The sequence below is a fragment of the Oncorhynchus nerka genome, linkage group LG25, assembly GCF_034236695.1.
Source record: "Oncorhynchus nerka isolate Pitt River linkage group LG25, Oner_Uvic_2.0, whole genome shotgun sequence".
NCBI classification, from domain to species: Eukaryota; Metazoa; Chordata; class Actinopteri; order Salmoniformes; family Salmonidae; genus Oncorhynchus; species Oncorhynchus nerka.
Window position 1 is genome coordinate 28,208,282 of NC_088420.1, and position 20,317 is coordinate 28,228,598.

Below are 20,317 nucleotides of genomic sequence, written 5' to 3' on the forward strand. Positions count from 1 at the left end.
AAGGACATTTTTATTTTTTTATTTTACCAGGCAAGTCAGTTAAGAACAAATTCTTATTTTCAATGACGGCCTGGGAAGAGTGGGTTAACTGCCTGTTCAGGGGCAGAACGACAGATTTGTACCTTGTCAGCTCGGGGGTTTGAACTTGCAACCTTCCGGTTACTACTCCAACTTTCTAACCACTAGGCTACCCTGCCGCCCCATTGAAGATGAAACGTGGCTGGGTCTTTCAGCATGACAATGATCCCAAACACACCGCCCGGGCAATGAAGGAGTGGCTTCGTAAGAAGCATTTCAAGGTCCTGGAGTGGCCTAGCCAGTCTCCAGATCTCAACCCCATAGAACATTTTTGGAGGGAGTTGAAAGTCTGTGTTGCCCAGCAACAGCCCCAAAACATCACTGCTCTAGAGGAGATCTGCATGGAGGAATGGGCCAAAATACCAGCAACAGTGTGTGAAAACCTTGTGAAGACTTACAGAAAACGTTGGCCTCTGTCATTGCCAACAAAGGGTATATAACAAAGTATTGAGATAAACTTTTGTTATTGACCAAATACTTATTTTCCACCATAATTTGCAAATAAATTCATTAAAAATCCTACAATGTGATTTTCTGGATTTTTTTCTTCTAATTTTGTCTGTCATAGTTTAAGTGTACCTATGATGAAAATTACAGGCCTCTCTCATCTTTATAAGTGGGATAACTTGCACAATTGGTGGCTGACTAAATACTTTTTTGCCCCACTGTACATCCCAAATGGCACCATGCACTCTTAGAAAAAAAAGGTTCCAAAAGTTGTTTTTGGCTGTCCCCTAGGTTGCAAAGGGTCGGAAACTTTCCAGTAAATTTCCGTAATTTTTCAGGAAATTTTCAATGGGAAGTTAAGCCCGGGAATTTTGCTTAAATTCATCAAAAAAGTTAGCTTATAACAGTGAACCTTTTTTTGTGGGATACACATAAGGCAATTATAGGTCTTGTGGCATATTGTGGTTAAATTATCCCCAATTCAATGGAATTGCAACCCTCTGCATGCACAGTGCATTCTTCCATCATTGTTTGAGCCACTACATGCCTTCTGGTAAGTTTTGATTACAATACTGAGTGGGGTGAATATATTTTATACGACATACATTATTTTTTGTTAACTAGTAAATAGTAGCCTACAGCAAAGTGAGTTTAAATAATTTCTAACTTGTTAACAATTTTTGCTAATTAGTTTTTGCTACCATGTGAGTTTTAGCTTGCGTGAGCCTGCTAACTGAGGAGTGTTAATTCCCCTGTTTCCATACATGTTTCATTTTAAAACATTTATCTTACAAAGGAGTTGTTTAATCTAACTGCTTAACTATTTATCTGTACATGGAATTGTACAGATTGTACAGCTCCCAGCTGTGCCCTGGACACCATTTGTGAATTGATCGCCCCCCATCTAGCTTCAGAGTTTGTTCTGTTAGGTGACCTAAACTGGGATATGCTTAACACCCCGGCAGCCCTACAATCTAAGCTAGATGCCCTCAATCTCACTCAAATCATCAAGGAACCCACCAGGTACAACCCTAACTCTGTAAACAAGGGCACCCTCATAGACGTCATCCTGACCAACTGGCCCTCCAAATACACCTCCGCTGTCTTCAACCAGGATCTCAGCGATCACTGCCTCATTGCCTGTATCCGCCACGGAGCCGCAGTCAAACGACCACCCCTCATCACTGTCAAACGCTCCCTAAAACACTTCTGTGAGCAGGCCTTTCTAATCGACCTGGCCCGGGTATCCTGGAAGGACATTGACCTCATCCTGTCAGTTGAGGATGCCTGGTCATTCTTTAAAAGTAACTTCCTCACCATTTTAGATAAGCATGCTCCGTTCAAAAAATGCAGAACCAAGAACAGATACAGCCCTTGGTTCACTCCAGACCTGACTGCCCTCGACCAGCACAAAAACATCCTGTGGCGGACTGCAATAGCATCGAATAGTCCCCGTGATATGCAACTGTTCAGGGAAGTCAGGAACCAATACACGCAGTCAGTCAGGAAAGCTAAGGCCAGCTTCTTTAGGCAGAAGTTTGCATCCTGTAGCCCCAACTCCAAAAAGTTCTGGGACACTGAAGTCCATGGAGAACAAGAGCACCTCCTCCCAGCTGCCCACTGCACTGAGGCTAGGTAACACGGTCTCCACCGATAAATCCATGATTATCGAAAACTTCAATAAGCATTTCTCAACGGCTGGCCATGCCTTCCGCCTGGCTACTCCAACCTCGGCCAACAGCTCCGCCCCCCCCGCAGCTCCTCGCCCAAGCCTCTCCAGGTTCTCCTTTACCCAAATCCAGATAGCAGATGTTCTGAAAGAGCTGCAAAACCTGGACCCGTACAAATCAGCTGGGCTTGACAATCTGGACCCTCTATTTCTGAAACTATCCGCCGCCATTGTCGCAACCCCTATTACCAGCCTGTTCAAACTCTCTTCTTTCATATCGTCTGAGATCCCCAAGGATTGGAAAGCTGCCGCAGTCATCCCCTCTTCAAAGGGGGAGACACCCTGAACCCAAACTGTTATAGACCTATATCCATCCTGCCCTGCCTATCTAAGGTCTTGAAAGCCAAGTCAACAAACAGGTCACTGACCATCTCGAATCCCACCGTACCTTCTCCGCTGTGCAATCTGGTTTCCGAGCCGGTCACGGGTGCACCTCAGCCACACTCAAGGTACTAAACGATATCATAACCGCCATCGATAAAAGACAGTACTGTGCAGCCGTCTTCATCGACCTTGCCAAGGCTTTCGACTCTGTCAATCACCATATTCTTATCGGCAGACTCAGTAGCCTCGGTTTTTCGGATGACTGCCTTGCCTGGTTCACCAATTACTTTGCAGACAGAGTTCAGTGTGTCAAATCGGAGGGCATGCTGTCCGGTCCTCTGGCAGTCTCTGTGGGGGTGCCACAGGGTTCAATTCTCGGGCCGACTCTTTTCTCTGTATATATCAATGATGTTGCTCTTGCTGCGGGCGATTCCCTGATCCACCTCTACGCAGACGACACCATTCTATATACTTTCGGCCCGTCATTGGACACTGTGCTATCTAACCTCCAAACGAGCTTCAATGCCATACAGCACTCCTCCCGTGGCCTCCAACTGCTCTTAAACGCTAGTAAAACCAAATGCATGCTTTTCAACCGATCGCTGCCTGCACCCGCATGTCCGACTAGCATCACCACCCTGGATGGTTCCGACCTTGAATATGTGGACATCTATAAGTACCTAGGTGTCTGGCTAGACTGCAAACTCTCCTTCCAGACTCAAATCAAACATCTCCAATCGAAAATCAAATCAAGAGTCGGCTTTCTATTCCGCAACAAAGCCTCCTTCACTCACGCCGCCAAGCTTACCCTAGTAAAACTGACTATCCTACCGATCCTCGACTTCGGCGATGTCATCTACAAAATGGCTTCCAACACTCTACTCAGCAAACTGGATGCAGTCTATCACAGTGCCATCCGTTTTGTCACTAAAGCACCTTATACCACCCACCACTGCGACTTGTATGCTCTAGTCGGCTGGCCCTCGCTACATATTCTTCGCCAGACCCACTGGCTCCAGGTCATTTACAAGTCCATGCTAGGTAAAGCTCCGCCTTATCTCAGTTCACTGGTCACGATGGCAACACCCATCCGTAGCACGCGCTCCAGCAGGTGTATCTCACTGATCATCCCTAAAGCCAACACCTCATTTGGCCGCCTTTCGTTCCAGTACTCTGCTGCCTGTGACTGGAACGAACTGCAAAAATCGCTGAAGTTGGAGGCTTTTATCTCCCTCACCAACTTCAAACAACAGCTATCTGAGCAGCTAACCGATCGCTGCAGCTGTACATAGTCTATTGGTAAATAGCCCACCCATTTCACCTACCTCATTCCCATACTGTATTTATTTACTTTTCTGCTCTTTTGCACACCAATATCTCTACCTGTACATGACCATCTGATCATTTATCACTCCAGTGTTAATCTGCAAAATTGTAATTATTCGACTACCTCCTCATGCCTTTTGCACACATTGTATATAGACTGCCCCTTTTTTTCTACTGTGTTATTGACTTGTTAATTGTTTACTCCATGTGTAACTCTGTGTTGTCTGTTCACACTGCTATGCTTTATCTTGGCCAGGTCGCAGTTGCAAATGAGAACTTGTTCTCAACTAGCCTACCTGGTTAAATAAAGGTGAAATAAAATAAATTAGGTTTTTTTTATTTAAAAAATCTAATATTTACAGGAAAATGCCATGGGCACCATCTGATGTGTGATACATTTCACTGCAGCTAATGTAGAATGAAAAGCTGTGTACATTTTCAAATAATGCAACAAAGATGCAGAATCATCTGGCCAAGTGCATAAAGTTCCCTTAGCGCTCACAACAAGCGACCTCTGACAAAAGTCCCTTCTAATTTGAGGTGAAAATGAGGAATCAGACACCTTATTGATAGCAACAGCTCATGGTCCTCCTGGAATCCATTTTTTTGACTAAATAGAGGAACGCAGTCAGAGAAATGCTGATGAATATCTTGCTTGAGCTGTACACAGTTGCTGTGTATGCAACTGGTTCACCGCTGATGCTCACAGGCAATGTGTATTGGAAGAGATTTCTGAATGTTCTTCGACCAGCATTACACCCCTCCAACCAGACATGCTTTATCTAGTCATTTGATGATTTGATGGATGCAGAGTTCAACAGAGTTCAAGTGAAGATCAAGCAAATCATAGAGAAAGCAGACTGTATTGCAATCATCAAGGGTTGAAAAATTGGTGGCCATCCGGGCAAATTTTTGGCTTTTCGAGCCTGACAACAGGCCATCCTCAACAAGGTTGGAAAGTGACAGTGAAGATGAGGCCTCAGAGTCTGATGTTCAAGAGGTGGACATTGAGGAGGTCCAGGGAGAAGACATGGAAGCCTGTGAGGAAGACAACCAAATCTTTGGTTTCTAGACTTTAGTTTCTTTCATTTTACAGATGTATGTTGAAAATGTTTTTGGGAGATACGACGGATCATTGGGGATCATTCAATATTCCTTCTTTTGTTGTTCTGTGAAATCATCCCATATGAAGAGTCAACTCATTTATTTAAAGTTAAATTCGTAACTAAATAGTTTTGTTGATTTCTATTGGAAGGATTTCATAATTTGCAATTGTCTACTTATGATAAGGTAAAAGTATGTCCAAATATGTCCAATGCAAAAAACATCTACATTTAAATCGTATTAAAATTAATTTTCTTATATTTCCATTTATTCCTGTTAATTCCCATATATTCCCATTAATTCCCACGGACGTTTGCACCTCTGAATATTATCCAAAATGTGCAACCCTACTGTCCCAATAGGAGAACCCTTTTTGGTTCCAGGTAGAACCCTGTAGCGGTATTTATTAGAGAGGGGTAAAGAAAGATTTTGTTCGGGCGCCAGGCAGGTATTAACCATGCCGAAAGGAAAAGAGTAGAATAGAGAGAGTACCACTACCAGACCCACACACATCAGCAGAAGAGACTGCCTAGAGTGTAGCCTGTTTACCAGATAGCCAGTGGAGAGAAAAGCGAATACACACCATATAAAATCCACATCACAGCACAGGGGTAACCCAAACAAGAATACCTCATACAATAATACTAATAATGGCAGAGCAATTCAACAGCAACTTCATACAAGAACGAACCCAGTCATCAACATAGGATTTGCAATAATCTGTATTATTTTCTAGTGGATGAGTGCAGAGGGTATGAATGTGGGGGGTGTTCATCAACACAACAAAGGCCTTAAAAATGTCCACAGTCTTCTCAGCCACATGTCATTAGTACACCCCACCTCAATACAGTTCACATAATATACAACTTGCAAGTAACCTACTAAAATGTCCATCCGAATACTTCTGGCAGGGAAATAATAGTCCAGCTCTAATGAACTTCAATGGGAAGTGCATTTGACAAATAGAGAGTCTGTTGCAGGGTAAAGCACTGGAATGAGAGGGAAGAGAAAGAGAGAGAAAAAGATAAATCTTAGCTGTGGTCTTCAGGCCTGCCGGTGTCTGACTGTCGGATGGTTTGTTGGTTTGTTTGTTAAAGCTTCGCAACAATGTTGCTACTAATCCATGCGATCCATAACGGGCGCGGTCCCAAACAAAAACAACCACGATCTAAAGCAATCGTGGTTGTCCCTGTTTGGGCGCCAATTCTGTAGCGGTATACACTCTAAGGCAGTCTCTTCTGCTGATGTGTGTGGGTCTGGTAGTGGTACTCTCTCTATTCTACTCTTTTCCTTTCGGCATGGTTATTACCTGCCTGGCGCCCGAACAAAATCTTTCTTTACCCCTCTCTAATAAATACCGCTACAGAATTGGCGCCCAAACAGGGACAACCACGATCTAAAGCGATCACACCGATGATTGAGTTAAATACGTTATAAACTACAAACGCTGAAAACAAACAAAACTTCTGCAGCACAGCACACACAATCAAACTGTCGCGCCACCCAAGAGTTCCTCCCCAAAGAGCTGAACGAGCTCTCTTTATTTCCTCCTTCCTTACTGCTCATGCGCTCTTAAAGTGGCAGCGCACAGTGAAGGCTCCGAGCAGATTTCGCCACAACCCTTTGGGGTTCCCAAAAAGGTTATGCCTGGAACCAAAAAAATTATTTCAAAGGGTTCTCTTATAGGGCCAGCTGAAGAACCCTTTAATGTTCTAGATAGCATGTTTTTTCTGATAGTGTATGCCTGATATAGTGCACTACAAAAGTACTGCACTATGTAGGGAATGGAGTGCCATTGTGAATGATCTTTCTCTGGTTTGCATTATGCTTGTGTAAACCATGTGTGTTCTTGCCCTGTGGCTGAAAAGGGACCTGTCAGTCAAAGACAGTTGTGTAGGCAGAGGGATTTAGATTAGAGGTCGACCGATCATGATTTTTCAACGCCGATACCGATTATTTGAGAACCAATTGATTCTTACATGTGCCATGTAAGAATCGTAACGTTTCAGTTCGTTGCTCAGAACATGAGAACATATGAAAGCTGGTGGTTCCTTTTAACACGAGTCTTCAATATTCCCAGGTAAGAAGTTTTAGGTTGTAGTTATTAAAGGAATTATAGGACTATTTCTCTCTATACCATTTGTATTTCATTAACCTTTGACTATTGGATGTTCTTATAGGCACTTTAGTATTGCCAGTGTAACAGTATAGCTTCTGTCCCTCTCCTCGCTCCTACCTGGGCTCGAACCAGGAACACATCGACAACAGCCACCCTTGTTCCCTATGCAGAGCAGGGGAACATCCACTCCCGAGTCTCAGAGCGAGTGACGTTTGAAATGCTATTATCTAACTAGCTAGCCATTTCACATCGGTTACACCAGCCTAATCTCGGAAGTTGATAGGCTTGAAGTCATAAACAGCGCAATGCTTGAAGCACAACGAAGAGCTGCTGGCAAAATGCACGAAGGTGCTGTTTGAATGAATGCTAACAAGCCTGCTGGTGCCTACTGCCGCTCAGTCAACCTGCTCTATCAAATCATCGACTTAGTTATAACATAATAACACACAGAAATACGAGTCATTAATATGGTCGAATCCAGAAACTATCATCTCGAAAACAAGACGTTTATTCTTTCAGTGAAATACGGAACCGTTCCGGGTGGCATCCATAAGTCTAAATATTCCTGTTACATTGCACAACCTTCAATGTTATGTCATAATTACGTAAAATTCTGGCAAATTAGGCAGCCCAAACTGTTGCATATACACTGACTCTGCGTGCAATGAACGCAAGAGAAGTGACACAATTTCACCTGGTTAATATTGCCTGCTAACCTGGATTTATTTTAGCTAAATATGCAGGTTTAAAAATATATACTTCTGTGTATTGATTTTAAGAAAGGCATTGATGTTTATGGTTAGGTACACATTGGAGCAACGACAGTCCTTTTTCACGAATACGCACCGCATCGATTATATGCAACGCAGGACACACTAGATAAACTAGTAATATCATCAACCAGGTGTAGTTAACTAGTGATTATGATTGATTGATTGATTGTTTTTTATAAGATAAGTTTAATGCTAGTTTGCAACTTACCTTGGCTTACTGCATTTGCGTAACAGGCAGGCTCCTCGTGGAATGCAATGTAATCAGGTGGTTAGAGTGTTGGACTACTTCACCGTAAGGTTGCAAGATTGAATCCCCGAGCTGACAAGGTAAAAATCTGTCGTTCTGCCCCTGAACAAGGCAGTTAACCCACAAGGCCGTCATTGAAAAATAGAATGTGTTCTTAACTGACTTGCCTAGTTAAATAAAGATTAAATAAAGGTGAAAAAATAATTTTAAAAATCGGCCAAATCAGTGTCCAGAAATACCGATTTCCGATTGTTATGAGAACTTGAAATCGGCCCTAATTAATCGGCCATTCCGATTAATCGGTCAACCTCTAATTTAGATACTTGTGGTAGGGGCCACAGATGGGACATAACACATTTTTACATATTTAGCAGACGCTCTTATCCAGAGTGACTTACAGTAGTGAATGCATACATTTTCATATTTTATTCTACTAGTCCCCTGTGGGAATCGAACACAGTGTTGCAAGTGCCATGCTCTACCAGCTGAGCCACACAGGACTAACACATCATAGAAATGTACTTTTCGGTGTTCAGGTTTCTAATGTACAGTAAGAAATGGGAACGGTTGAGTGAGCAAAGATAAGAGAAATAAGTAAAAACTTAAAAATGAGAAATAGTGATGATGGGTTAGATGGTGTCTTTGTCCACCCCACTCATTTACTAGGCTACTTCAAGTCCAGTGTCTCATCACTTCTTGTCACCCCTTCTCATTGGGAAATCATTCTGTTGTGAGGAGAGAGATGATGTAGTCCAGACATCATGCTACACACCACTCCCTTTGTTATCTTCCAATAGGCAGACATGACAAACTATCTTATATCTTCCCTCTCTTAGTATCTTATTGATACTGTACGTGCACATAATGAAATACATAATTGTGCCCAGATGAGATGAGGGAACAACATGGCAGATTGAGTCAGACAGTATGACCACAACTGAAACTCCTTTCCTTTAAATAGTGTGTAAATGAAGAACTTTCCTTCTTGACAGTTAATGAACGACAAGAGAGTACAAATGGGGAAGAGGAAGAGAGGGAAGAGCAATCGGGTGGTTTAATGACATCCGTTGGCAATCAGATGTCTAACATCATTGCCATCCTTTTAGGACATGGACTAACCTACAGTGTCTGTTCGCAGCCAGTTCAACCTCTGTAGACTATGAAGCCACCGTGCTTCCATCTTAGCACTCCCCCACCATTGTAAAAAATATTTTAATGCTATAGAAATGCATATATTAATGTCCACATACATTTTTGCCACGTTTATTCTATTGCAGACACCTTAAAGTGGAACGGACAGCGTTTTCACTTTTCTGCAGATATGAAACAAACAGACAAATGTATAACATTCCCAGTTTATGCTACAATACCAACTATATATAAGGTTTTAAAAATAGATTATATTTGACTCAATATTCCAACACGTACACTAAGGCATCATTGGCAGAATAGATGGATGCAGTTCAATGCTTGGTAGTCCAACAAATATTGCTATCAGGTTGTAAATCATAGCTTTTGTTTGCTGCCTCCATTCGGGATTCAGTGTTTCAGTTTCAATGACTCAATATTTTGGAAGTAAATGGACAAATGCAACTAAAGTCTGGGAATGTCAATACAATCAAACTAGCAAGGGCAATGACCACAAGTCAGTCATAACATGGCTAATAGGCTAGTGTATCTATCTATGTAGCAAGCTAAAAAAAACACGGAGCCTAAGTCATGTCATGCTATTGGAGGAGTGGGTGAGTGACTGACTTTTTCCTCTCATATCGTTTTTCTGTGGCTATACACAGCTAGAGATGCAGGAGTCATTTGGTTAGCTAGCAAGAACTTGAACGACTGTTATCCAGTTAGCCAGAGTGAATTTGCGAACTCAAGAGATATGCTATCTACTCTGATTTCAGAGCACTCTCGTCTGAGTGTGCCAGAGCACAGAATAACAAATTAATTTACGAAAGTGCAACACCCGCTGAATATGACTAATGTCAGCAAACATAGACAAAAAAAGTAGCTAGTGAAGAACGCTCTAGATAACATGTAAACAGCCTAACCAGCTCTGCTATGGTGAGTAAAATGGTCAGAGTGAGGTGTTCTCTCATTTGTGTCTAGAAGTAGCTAGCTAGAAAGCTAGCCAACTTTAGCCAGTTAGCTTGGGTGCTTGACTAACCTGTGCCCCCGCACATTTACTCTGGACCGGTACCCCCTGTATATAGCCTTGCTACTGTTATTTTATTGCTGCTCCTTAATTATGTGTTATTTTTTACTTCAGTTTATTTTAGGAAATACTTTAACATTTTTTTTGTCTTAAAACTGCATAGTTTGTGCTCGTATGTAAGCATTTCACTGTAAAGTCTACACCTGTTGTATTCGGCGCATGTGACAAATACAATTTGATTTGATTTTGCTTGGTTGGGACAAGGGTGCATTGGCAGGATCGAGTTTGAGAAATCAAATCAAATCAAGCACTATTTATACAGTACATTTCAGATATGGAATGCAATGTGCTTCACAGAAAAAAAAGAAGAAACAAATATTTCATTTTATGTTGTTGCTTACAACACAACAAACATAAGAGGATAAAAAAAACAGAACAACTCAAAAGCACCTTTACATGCTGACTAGACCGCGCGCGTCCTCGTGCGCCATAGCGTGCATGTTGATCAGGACACGCAGGTTGAAATATCAAAACAAACTCTGAACCAACTATATTTGGTGACAGGTCGAAACGCATGAAACATTCATGGTAATTTAGCTAGCTAATTTGTCCTGGGATATAAACATTGGGTTGTTATTTTACCTGAAATACGCGAAGTCCTCTAATCCGACAAATAATCCACAGATAAAAGGGTCAACCTAGTTAGTTTCGTGTAATCTCTCGTCCTTCAGTATTCTTCTTCATTGGACTTTATATGGTGGTTGGCAACCAACTTTAAGGTGCGGCCGGTGACCCACCAACTGGACTGGAGTGTGGTTCACTCAGTTCATCTTTCAATCACCTATGCTCCTAAAAACCAATGAGGAGATGGGAGAGGTGGGACTTGCAGCCAGTCACGTGTCACAAATAAACTCAGCAAAAACTAAACGTTCTCTCACTGTCAACTGCGTTTATTTTCAGTAAATGTAACATGATAATGTGTCCCTGAACAAAGGGGGGGTCAAAATCAAAAGTAACAGTCAGTTTCTGGTGTGGCCACCAGCTGCATTAAGTACTACAGTGCATCTCCTTCTCATGGACTGCACCAGATTTGCCAATTCTTGCTGTGAGATGTTACCGCACTCTTCCCCCAAGGCACCTGCAAGTTCCCGGACATTTCTGGGGGGAATGGCCCTAGCCCTCACCCCCCGAAGATCTGGGCTCTTCGCTGGCCATGGCAGAACACTGCCATTCCTGTCTTGCAGGAAATCACGCACAGAACGAGCAGTATTGTTGGAGGCATTGTCATGCTGGAGGGTCATGTCAGGATGAGCCTACAGGAAGGGTACTACATGAGGGAGGGGAGGATGTCTTCCCTGTAACGCACAGCATTGAGAGTGCAACAACAAGCTCAGTCCAATGATACTGTGACACAACGCCCCAGACCATGACGGACCCTCCACCTCCAAATCGATCTCGCTCAAGAATACAAACCTCGGTGTAACGCTCATTCTTTCAACGATAAATGCAAATCCGACCATCACCCCTGGTGAGACAATACCGCGACTCGTCAGAGAAGAGCACTTTTTGCCAGTCCTGTCTGGTCCAGCTACGGTGGGTTTGTGCCCATAGGTAACGTTGTTGCCGGTGATGTCTGGTGAGGAACTGCCTTATAACTGGCCTACAAGCCCTCAGTCCAGCCTCTCTCAGCCTATTGCGGACAGTCTGTGCACTGATGAAGGGATTATGCGTTCCTGGTGTAACTCGGGCAGTTGTTGTTGCCATCCTGTACCTGTCCCACAGGTGTGATGTTTGGATGTACCGATCCTGTGCAGGTGCTGTTACACATGGTCTGCCACTGCGAGGACAATCAGCTGTCCGTCCTGTCTACCTGTAGAGCTGTCTTAGGCGTCTCACAGTACGGCCATTGCGATTTATTGCCCTGGCCACATCTGCAGTCCTCATGCCTCCTTGCAACATGCCTAAGTCATGTTCACGCAGATGAGCAGGGACCCTGGGCATCTTTCTTTTGCTGTTTTTCAGAGTCAGTAGAAAGGCCTCTTTAGTGTCCTACGTTTTCATAACTGTGAACTTAATTGCCTACCGTCTGTAAGCTGTTATTGTCTTAACGACACATGTATTGGGGTGCACAATTGTGGGTTGATTTAAAAACCAATACAAGATTCTTAAACTGTATTCTAAAACTCACAGGCAGCCAGTGCAGATACTTTAAAACCGGTGTAATGTGTTCTCCGTCTGGTCTTGGTCAGTACCTGTGATGCAGCATTCTATATGTTTTCTAGATGACCAATGGCTTTCTTGGGTGGACCAGACAGTAGAGCATTACAGTAGTCAAGCCTGCTTGTAATAAAATCATGGATGAGTCTCTCAGTATCAGCCTGGGAGAGAAACGGCCACACCGTGGCAATGTTCCTCAGGTGGTAAAAAGCTATTTTGGTCACGTTCATAATGTATGATTCGAAATTGAGTAGACCCCGCTCCACCTCTGGCTCACCCCACTTTGGTGGCGCCTCTGGTGTGGGGACCCTCTGGATAGATGCCCACCCAGACCCTCCCCTATAGGTTCAGGTTTTGCGGCCGGAGTCCGCACCTTTGGGGGGGTTCTGTTACGCCCTGACCTTAGAGAACCATTTTAAGTCTCTATTTTGTTTGGTCAGGGTGTGATGTGGGTGGGCATTCTATGTTCTGATTTCTATGTTTTGTGTTTCCATGTTTTGGCCGGGACTGGGGACCCTCGTTGCGGGCCCCGGACTGGGGACCCTCGTTGCGGGCCCCGGACTGGGGACCCTCGTTGCGGGCCCCGGACTGGGGACACTCGTTGCGGGCCCCGGACTGGGGACCCTCGTTGCGGTCCCCGGACTGGGGACCCTCGCTGCGGGCCCCGGACTGGGAACCTCCGCTGCGGGTCCCAGACTGGGGACCGTCGCTGGTGGCTCCGGACTGGAGGCCGTCGCTGGAGGCTCCGGACTGGGGACCAAAGCTGGAGGCTCCGGATTGGAGGCCGTCGCTGGAGGCTTCCTGCCATGGATCCTCACTGAAGCCTCCGGGCCCTGGATCATCACTGGAGGCTCCGTGCCATGGATCATCACTGGAGGCTCCGTGCCATGGATCATCACTGGAGGCTACGTGCCATGGATCATCACTGGAGGCTTCGATCGATCCATGGAGCAGGCACAGGACTCACCAGGCTGGGGAGACATACCGGAGGCCTGGTCCGTGGAGCAGGCACAGGACTCACCGGGCTGGAGAGACACACTAGGTGCCTGGTGCGTGGAGCAGGCGCAGGATATACTGGGCCATGGAGCCGCACCGGAGATCTGGAGCGCAGAGTTGGCACAACCCGTCCTGGCTGGATGCTCACCCTAGCCCGGCACCTGCGGGGTGCTGGCACAGGATGTACTGGGCTGTGGAGACGCACCGGAGACACAGTGCGCAGAGCCGGCGCAGGATATCCCGGGCCGTAGAGACGCACTGGAGGCCAGGAGTGCTGAGCCGGCACCATCCGTCCTGGCTGGATGCCCACTCTAGCCCGGCCGATGCGGGGAGCTGGGATATAGCGCACCGGGCTGTGAACGCGCACTGGAGACACCGTGCGCTCCACCGCATAACACGGTGCATGACCAGTACCACGCTGCCCGCGATCCCTTCCGGCCAGGATCTCCCACGTCCAGGATCCTTTGCCGTACAGGATGTCCTCTCATGTCCAGTCCTCCTTACCACGCTGCTTGGTCCGTTTGTGGTTGGATGTTCTGTCACGATCGTCTGAAGAAGAAGTGGACCAAAGCGCAGCGTGGTAGGCGTACATTACTTTATTTATATCAATGACGCCAACAAAACAAGAAACAAAGAAACGACCGTGAAGCTTACAAGGGCTATAGTGCCACTAACAAAGATAACTTCCCACAATAACAAAAGGGAAAAAGGCTGCCTAAGTATGATTCCCAATCAGAGACAACGATAGACAGCTGTCCCTGATTGAGAACCATACCCGGCCAAAACATAGAAACACAAAACATTGAAATCAGAACATAGAATGCTCACCCAAATCACACCCTGACCAAACAAAATAGAGACATAAAAAGGCTCTCTAAGGTCAGGAAGTGACAGTCTTTCTGTGGTCAATTAGCCTATCAGAAGCTTCTAAAGCCATGACTTAATTTTTGGGAATTTTCCAAGCTGTTTAAAGGCACAGTCAACTTAGTGTACGTAAACCTCTGACCCACCGGAATTGTGATACAGTGAATTATAAGTGAAATAATCTGTCTGTAAACAATTGTTGGAAAAATTACTTGTGTCATGCAGAGAGTAGATGTCCTAACCGACTTGCCAAAACTGTAGTTTGTTTACAAGAAATTTGTGGAGTGGTTGAAAAGCAAGTTTTAATGACTGCAACCTAAGTGTATGTAAACTTCTTACTTCAACTGTATGTTCACCAACGGTGACAAAAAAACTATTGATCGGTTAAATAGCTCTTAAACCAATTTAGAACTGGGCCGGAAACCCTGCTATGGAGGACTTCTCCTTTTGGGGATTGCCAATATGGCCGACCGGTGGCTTCAAAGCCTTTCAATGACCAATGCATAGCATCAGCAGTCCAGGGTTTATATACATTGGTTTTTGGTCTCTGTTTTTCAAAATGTCCCTACCCTTTATTCTCCTCATTGCTCTCTTTTCTTCTCGATCCACCAGTTGTTATTTTTTATTCACTCTATCTTTATCCCTCATTCTCTTGCAGCAGCCCCCTTGCTATCACCCCCTTTCTCATTCTATCTCTCCCTCCTTCTCTTTCTCCCTGTCTCTGTCTTTCTCTCTGTCTCCAGTCAGACCTCTAGCCTCACTGAACCAGGTCTTGGCGGTATGATAATGTGGAAAGTTGAACTGGCCCCATTACAGCTTGGCTGATGGTAGTGTTGATAAGGCTGTTGATAATGGGTGCAGATAGCGCTGACACAGCGGTCCAATAGCCAGCCCTCTCTCCCCCATTATCATTCCTGCCCACCGATGGGCTCCCAGAGCGCTATCTGCTCTCCATTTCCACTCCTGCGACAGATAAGAATGGAAATACTGACTTCATAGCTGACTGATTAAAGTGTCTGCCTTTCTTGATAATACACAGATAAATTGTTTTTTTTCTCCCTCTTTCTATCTCTCTCTCGCTCTCTCCCTCTCTCTTTCTCCCTCTATCTTGAAAGGGAGAAAAACCTCTCCTCTTTTAATTTCTCTTTCTATGCTGGCCTTTTTGAGAGAGAGAGCAGGGTAGGAAGCAGATGAATAATAGGGAGGGATAGAGATAGGGATGGGATATAGAGAATGATGGTAGTATAATTGGGAAAGTTTGAATGTAATGTAGTGTGGAGGCCCATTATACATCTAGGTTGCATATGTACACATAATAGGGTCATGCTGTGTTAGATGTCCGAGCCCTCTATTACCAGCGAGGCCAGAGGAAGCAGTGCAGACCGTGGGCAGCAGCCCTATCTACGACCCAATGAACTCCCATCAAATTTACAGGCTTTTCCAGGTTGAGTTTCTATCACTGCTCCAGTATGATAACAGGATGATCACTGATGATCACTGATGGATTGACTTCCAGCATCCAAATCCTTTAACCCCATTTGTCTTTCTCTCTCCCCTTACTTTGTCTGTCTATCATTACTCCTGTCCTCTCTCTTCTCTCCTCTCCTTCCCTCATTATTTGTGTTCCATTAGGAGTGAAATTCTCCCCATGCTTCCTCTTCCTGTATTGTAATATGATGATGTCCCTCTTCCTGTTTACAGTCTCTCTGTTGTATTTGTGTGGTAGCTTTGAGTCAGACAACCTGTTCACGTAGCCTGTAACTCACACAGACAAGAGTTCATAGACTGCACATGGCAACAACTCACTGGCCTATCCCTCTAGTAAAAAGTCCCACCACTCTCTCACAGTCACAGTGGAACCTGAACCCACAAGTTTGGGCCTAGTTAGAGCCTCAGAGCAGGAAGTGAGTGGTTGTCTCCTTTAGGGGTGAAGAGAAGAGGTCTTCTCGGGTCCAAAAAGTTGAATGGAACCGAGGGCAATCTGACCTGGACGGACCTGGTCATTAAAAAAAAGTGGGACCCGAGAACAATCACTCCCGAACCCAAATGGACCCGACAACAACCAGACCTATACCCGACCCGATTGGACCTGATAATAAATGAAAAAATGTTAATCAGGCAAGTTGCTCTTTTAGTTAACAAATAGGTATTTTGTATGTTGGCTATAAGTCAATAAATTCACCTTATTAGCATAAAATAAATATGCTATAGGCTATGCAGAGCTGTTGTCGGGTCCATTTGGGTCCACTCGGGTCTATCAGCTGTAGTGTCGTAGAACTGAGAACCGATGACAATCAAACTGGACCCGACCCGGACCCGAGGGGGAGAAAAAGGCTCCTTCCTGACAGACAGACATAGGCTTACCTGTAGCCATTGGGAGAACACCGGCCTGGAACAACGTGCTGTTTGTTCAAGACACAGTAACTGACCTTGATAGATTACAGAGGTTTTTTTCTGTGTGTGTCTGAGAGAAAGAAATGATAAGTTCATGTGAAATAGTTTTTTTCCTTTTCTTTGAAACATGACTTTGGTGAGGATAGGGTGAGACTGTATCTGCTGCCAAGTGTGTACTACTCTCCCACTGGTTCAAAGGAACTGTCTTTGAATTTTTCCCACACTCCCCTGTGACCATTTCACAATAGTTCACCCTGCTGCTGAATTATTCACATTAACAGGCCTGTAAAAAAGTGTGCATAAGGTTAAGTTTATACCAAAACCTGACTTAATTTTTAAGGGCAGTAGTCCTTTTTCAGTTAGGCCACAAAGAACGGGGAGTGGATGCGAAAAAACCCGAAACTGCGATAAAAAGCCTAGATAAGGGAATGACTGTGTTGTGTAGGAGTTGATATCAATGTTATCTATCTCTATTTTTCACTCTCCTAGCCCTTCTGTTGTTTTTTTACCCCTTTATCTCGCTCCACCAAAATGGCAGGAACAAAAAGGAAAAATAAATAAATTACCGCACAGATTATTAATGGGGAGGGTGATAAAATGTTGATGCAAAAATTAAGAAGAATATAGGGAGCTATTTGTTTTTCTTCCCCTCAGTGATTGTTTACATTTTTTTTTTATATATTAAAGGATTAGCATTGTGTGAGAGCTTAGTTGGTGTGGTAGTTGTTGTGTTAGGAGATTGGACCTTGTTTAACCCTTTCCCCCTCTATGTCTTTCTGCTCAGACCAAAGCCCCGCCTCCTTATGATCCACAGAGACATAGAGAGCTGCTTGGCTTAGATAAGGCTGACACTAATAGAGAGGCAGGAACACAGTGGACAGGCCTGTGTTGCCGTAGACGACAGGTTGGCGTTGCCGTAGACGACAGCAGGTCTGGTTATTGTTAGGTTTCTGCTGAGGAGCTACTCCTCCTCTCCCCTCACAACAAAGAGGGGGAGGCCATCCCCCGACACTGCTTTACACCCTAATCACTAATTGCACATTTGACATTTTAGTCATTTACCAGACACTCTTATCCAGAGCTACTTACAGGAGCAATTAAGTGCCTTGCTCAAGGGCACAATGGCAGATTTTTCACCTAATCAGCTCGGGGGTTCGAACCAGCATTCTTTCGGTTACTGGCCCAACGCTCTTAACAACTAGGCTACCTGCCACCCATGTTGTAATACAATAGCTCTAATTCTCAGTACTGTTTCCCTGGTTCTTATTCTCAGTAGTGTTTTCCTGGTATTTAACTAGTCTTCTCTGGTTTCTCTTCCGGTCTCTAAATGGCCTCCGTGTAATCGTTCACTCTAATATGATATCAACCTGAATAACCAGGTGATGTGACATCCAGAAGAGCAAAGAAACAAATAGATGAATTTAAAATGAATTTCAACAGATAAGCAAATGGAAGAGAGCAGTCTCTGTCTTGGTTTAGCTCTGTCTTGATCTCTGTCTTGGTGTAGATTGCTACAGTAGGTAGACAAGTCTTTGTGTGGAGTCCTTGTGTTTCACACTTGACCCTGTTTTAAACCGTAGGTCACTTGGTGCTCCATCCCCCACCCCTGTGGCAGGGTCAGGTTTCCTCTGCTCTTTGTGCTTCTGGTCTGTGTGTGTGTCTGTGCATCAGTGTGTGTGTCTTTGCAGGCAGGTGATGGTGGCCGAGTCCTGGGGCAGACAGGCTCTGTTTCAGGCCAGTTGGGGAGGCAGGAGGTGGGGTGGAGGTGTTTCTCAAATGAAATGAAATTGTATTTGTCACAAGCACAGAATACAACAGGTGTAGTAGACCTTACCATGAAATACTTACTCACGAGCCCTTAACCAACAATGCAGAGTAAAAAAAAAAAAGTAAGTAAGAAAAATTGGCTAAATAAACGAAAGGAAAAATAGCAACACAATAAAAATAACAATAATGAGGATATATACAGGGGGTACCGGGTACCAAGTCAATGTGCAGGGCTACGCGGTAGTCTAGGTTATTGAGGTAATATGTACAGTTGAAGTCGGAAATTGGGTTGGAGTCATTAAAACTTGTTTTTGAACAAATTTCTTGTTAACAAACTATAGTTTTGGCAAGTCAGTTAGGACATCTACTTTGTGCATGACACAATACATTTGACCAACAATTGTTTACAGACAGATTATTTCACTTATAATTCACTGTATCTCAATTCCAGTGGGTCAGAAGTTTACATACACTAAGTTGACTGTGCCTTTAAACAGCTTGGAACATTCCAGAAAATTATGTCATGGCTTTAGAAGCTTCTGATAGGCGAATTGACCTCAGCAAGACCTTGGGAGCAATTTCCAAACGCCGGAAGGGACCACGTTCATCTGTAGAAACAATAGTACGCAAGTATAAACACCATGGGACCACGCAGCCGTCATACCTCTCAGGAAGGAGACGCGTTCTGTCTCCTAGATGAACGTACTTTGGTGTGAAAATTGCAAATCAATCCCAGAACATCAGCAAAGGACCTTGTGAAGATGCTGGAGGAAACAGGTACAAACGTATCTATATCCACAGTAAAACGAGTCCTATATCGACATAACCTGAAAGGCCGCTCAGCAAGGAAGATGCCACTGCCATAAAAAGCCAGACTACGGTTTGCTTCTGCACATGGCGACAAAGATCGTACTTGTTGGAGAAATGTCCTCTGGTCTGATGAAACAAAAATAGAACTGTTTGGCCATAATGGCCATCGTTATGTTTGGAGGAAAAACGGGGAGGCTAGCAACCGAAGAACACCATCCCAACCATGAAGCATGGGGGTGGCAGCATCATGTTGTGGGGGTGCTTTGCTGCAAGAGGGACTGGTGCACTTCACAAAAAAGATGGCATGAGGATGGAAAATTACGTGGATATATTGAAGCAACATCTCTAGACATCAGTCAGGAAGTTAAAGCTTGGTCGCAAATCGGTCGCAAAATGGCTTAAGGACATAAAAGTCAAGGTATTGTAGTGACCATCACAAAGCCCTGACCTCAATCCTATAGAAAATGTGTGGGCAGAACTGAAAAAGTGTGTACGAGCAAGGAGGCCTACAAACCTGAGGCCTACACCAGCTCTGTCAGGAGGAATGGGCCAAAATTCACCCAATTTATTGTTCGAAGCTTGTGGAAGGCTACCTGAAACGTTTGACCCAAGTTAAAGAATTTAACGGCAATGCCACCAAATACTAATTGAGTGTATGTAAACGTCTGACCCACTGGGAATGTGAGGAAATAAATAAAAGCTGAAATAAATCATTCTCTCTGCTATTATTCTGACATTTCACAGTCTTAAAATAAAGTGGTGGTCCTAACTGACCTAAAACAGGGATTGTTTTACTAGGATTAACTGTCAGGAATTGTGGATAAACTGAGATTAAATGTATTTGGCTAAAGTGTATGTTATCTTCCGACTTCAACTGTACATGTTGGTACTGGTAAAGTGACTATGCATAGATAGTAAACAGAGAGTAGCAGCAGCGTGTGTGAAGGAATGTGAATGTGTGTGTGGC

General features: G+C 44.3%; 1 protein-coding gene across 3 annotated transcripts in view; it reads left to right on the plus strand.

Annotated features, from left to right (window-relative positions):
- The window catches only part of zfpm1 (zinc finger protein, FOG family member 1), a 107,795-nt gene that overhangs the window by 7,194 nt on the left and 80,284 nt on the right, over nt 1-20,317 (plus strand). Inside the window, exon 1 of one of the 3 annotated variants that reach the window (XM_065009721.1) lies at nt 13,253-14,095. The exons of 1 other annotated variant lie outside the window; for it this stretch is intronic. In XM_065009721.1, the coding sequence (XP_064865793.1) occupies nt 14,002-14,095 (94 nt within the window). In that variant the 5' untranslated portion in view covers nt 13,253-14,001. Of the gene's footprint in view, nt 1-13,252; nt 14,096-20,317 lie in introns of those variants that run through there. One more of the 3 variants, XM_065009722.1, reaches the window with a different exon arrangement.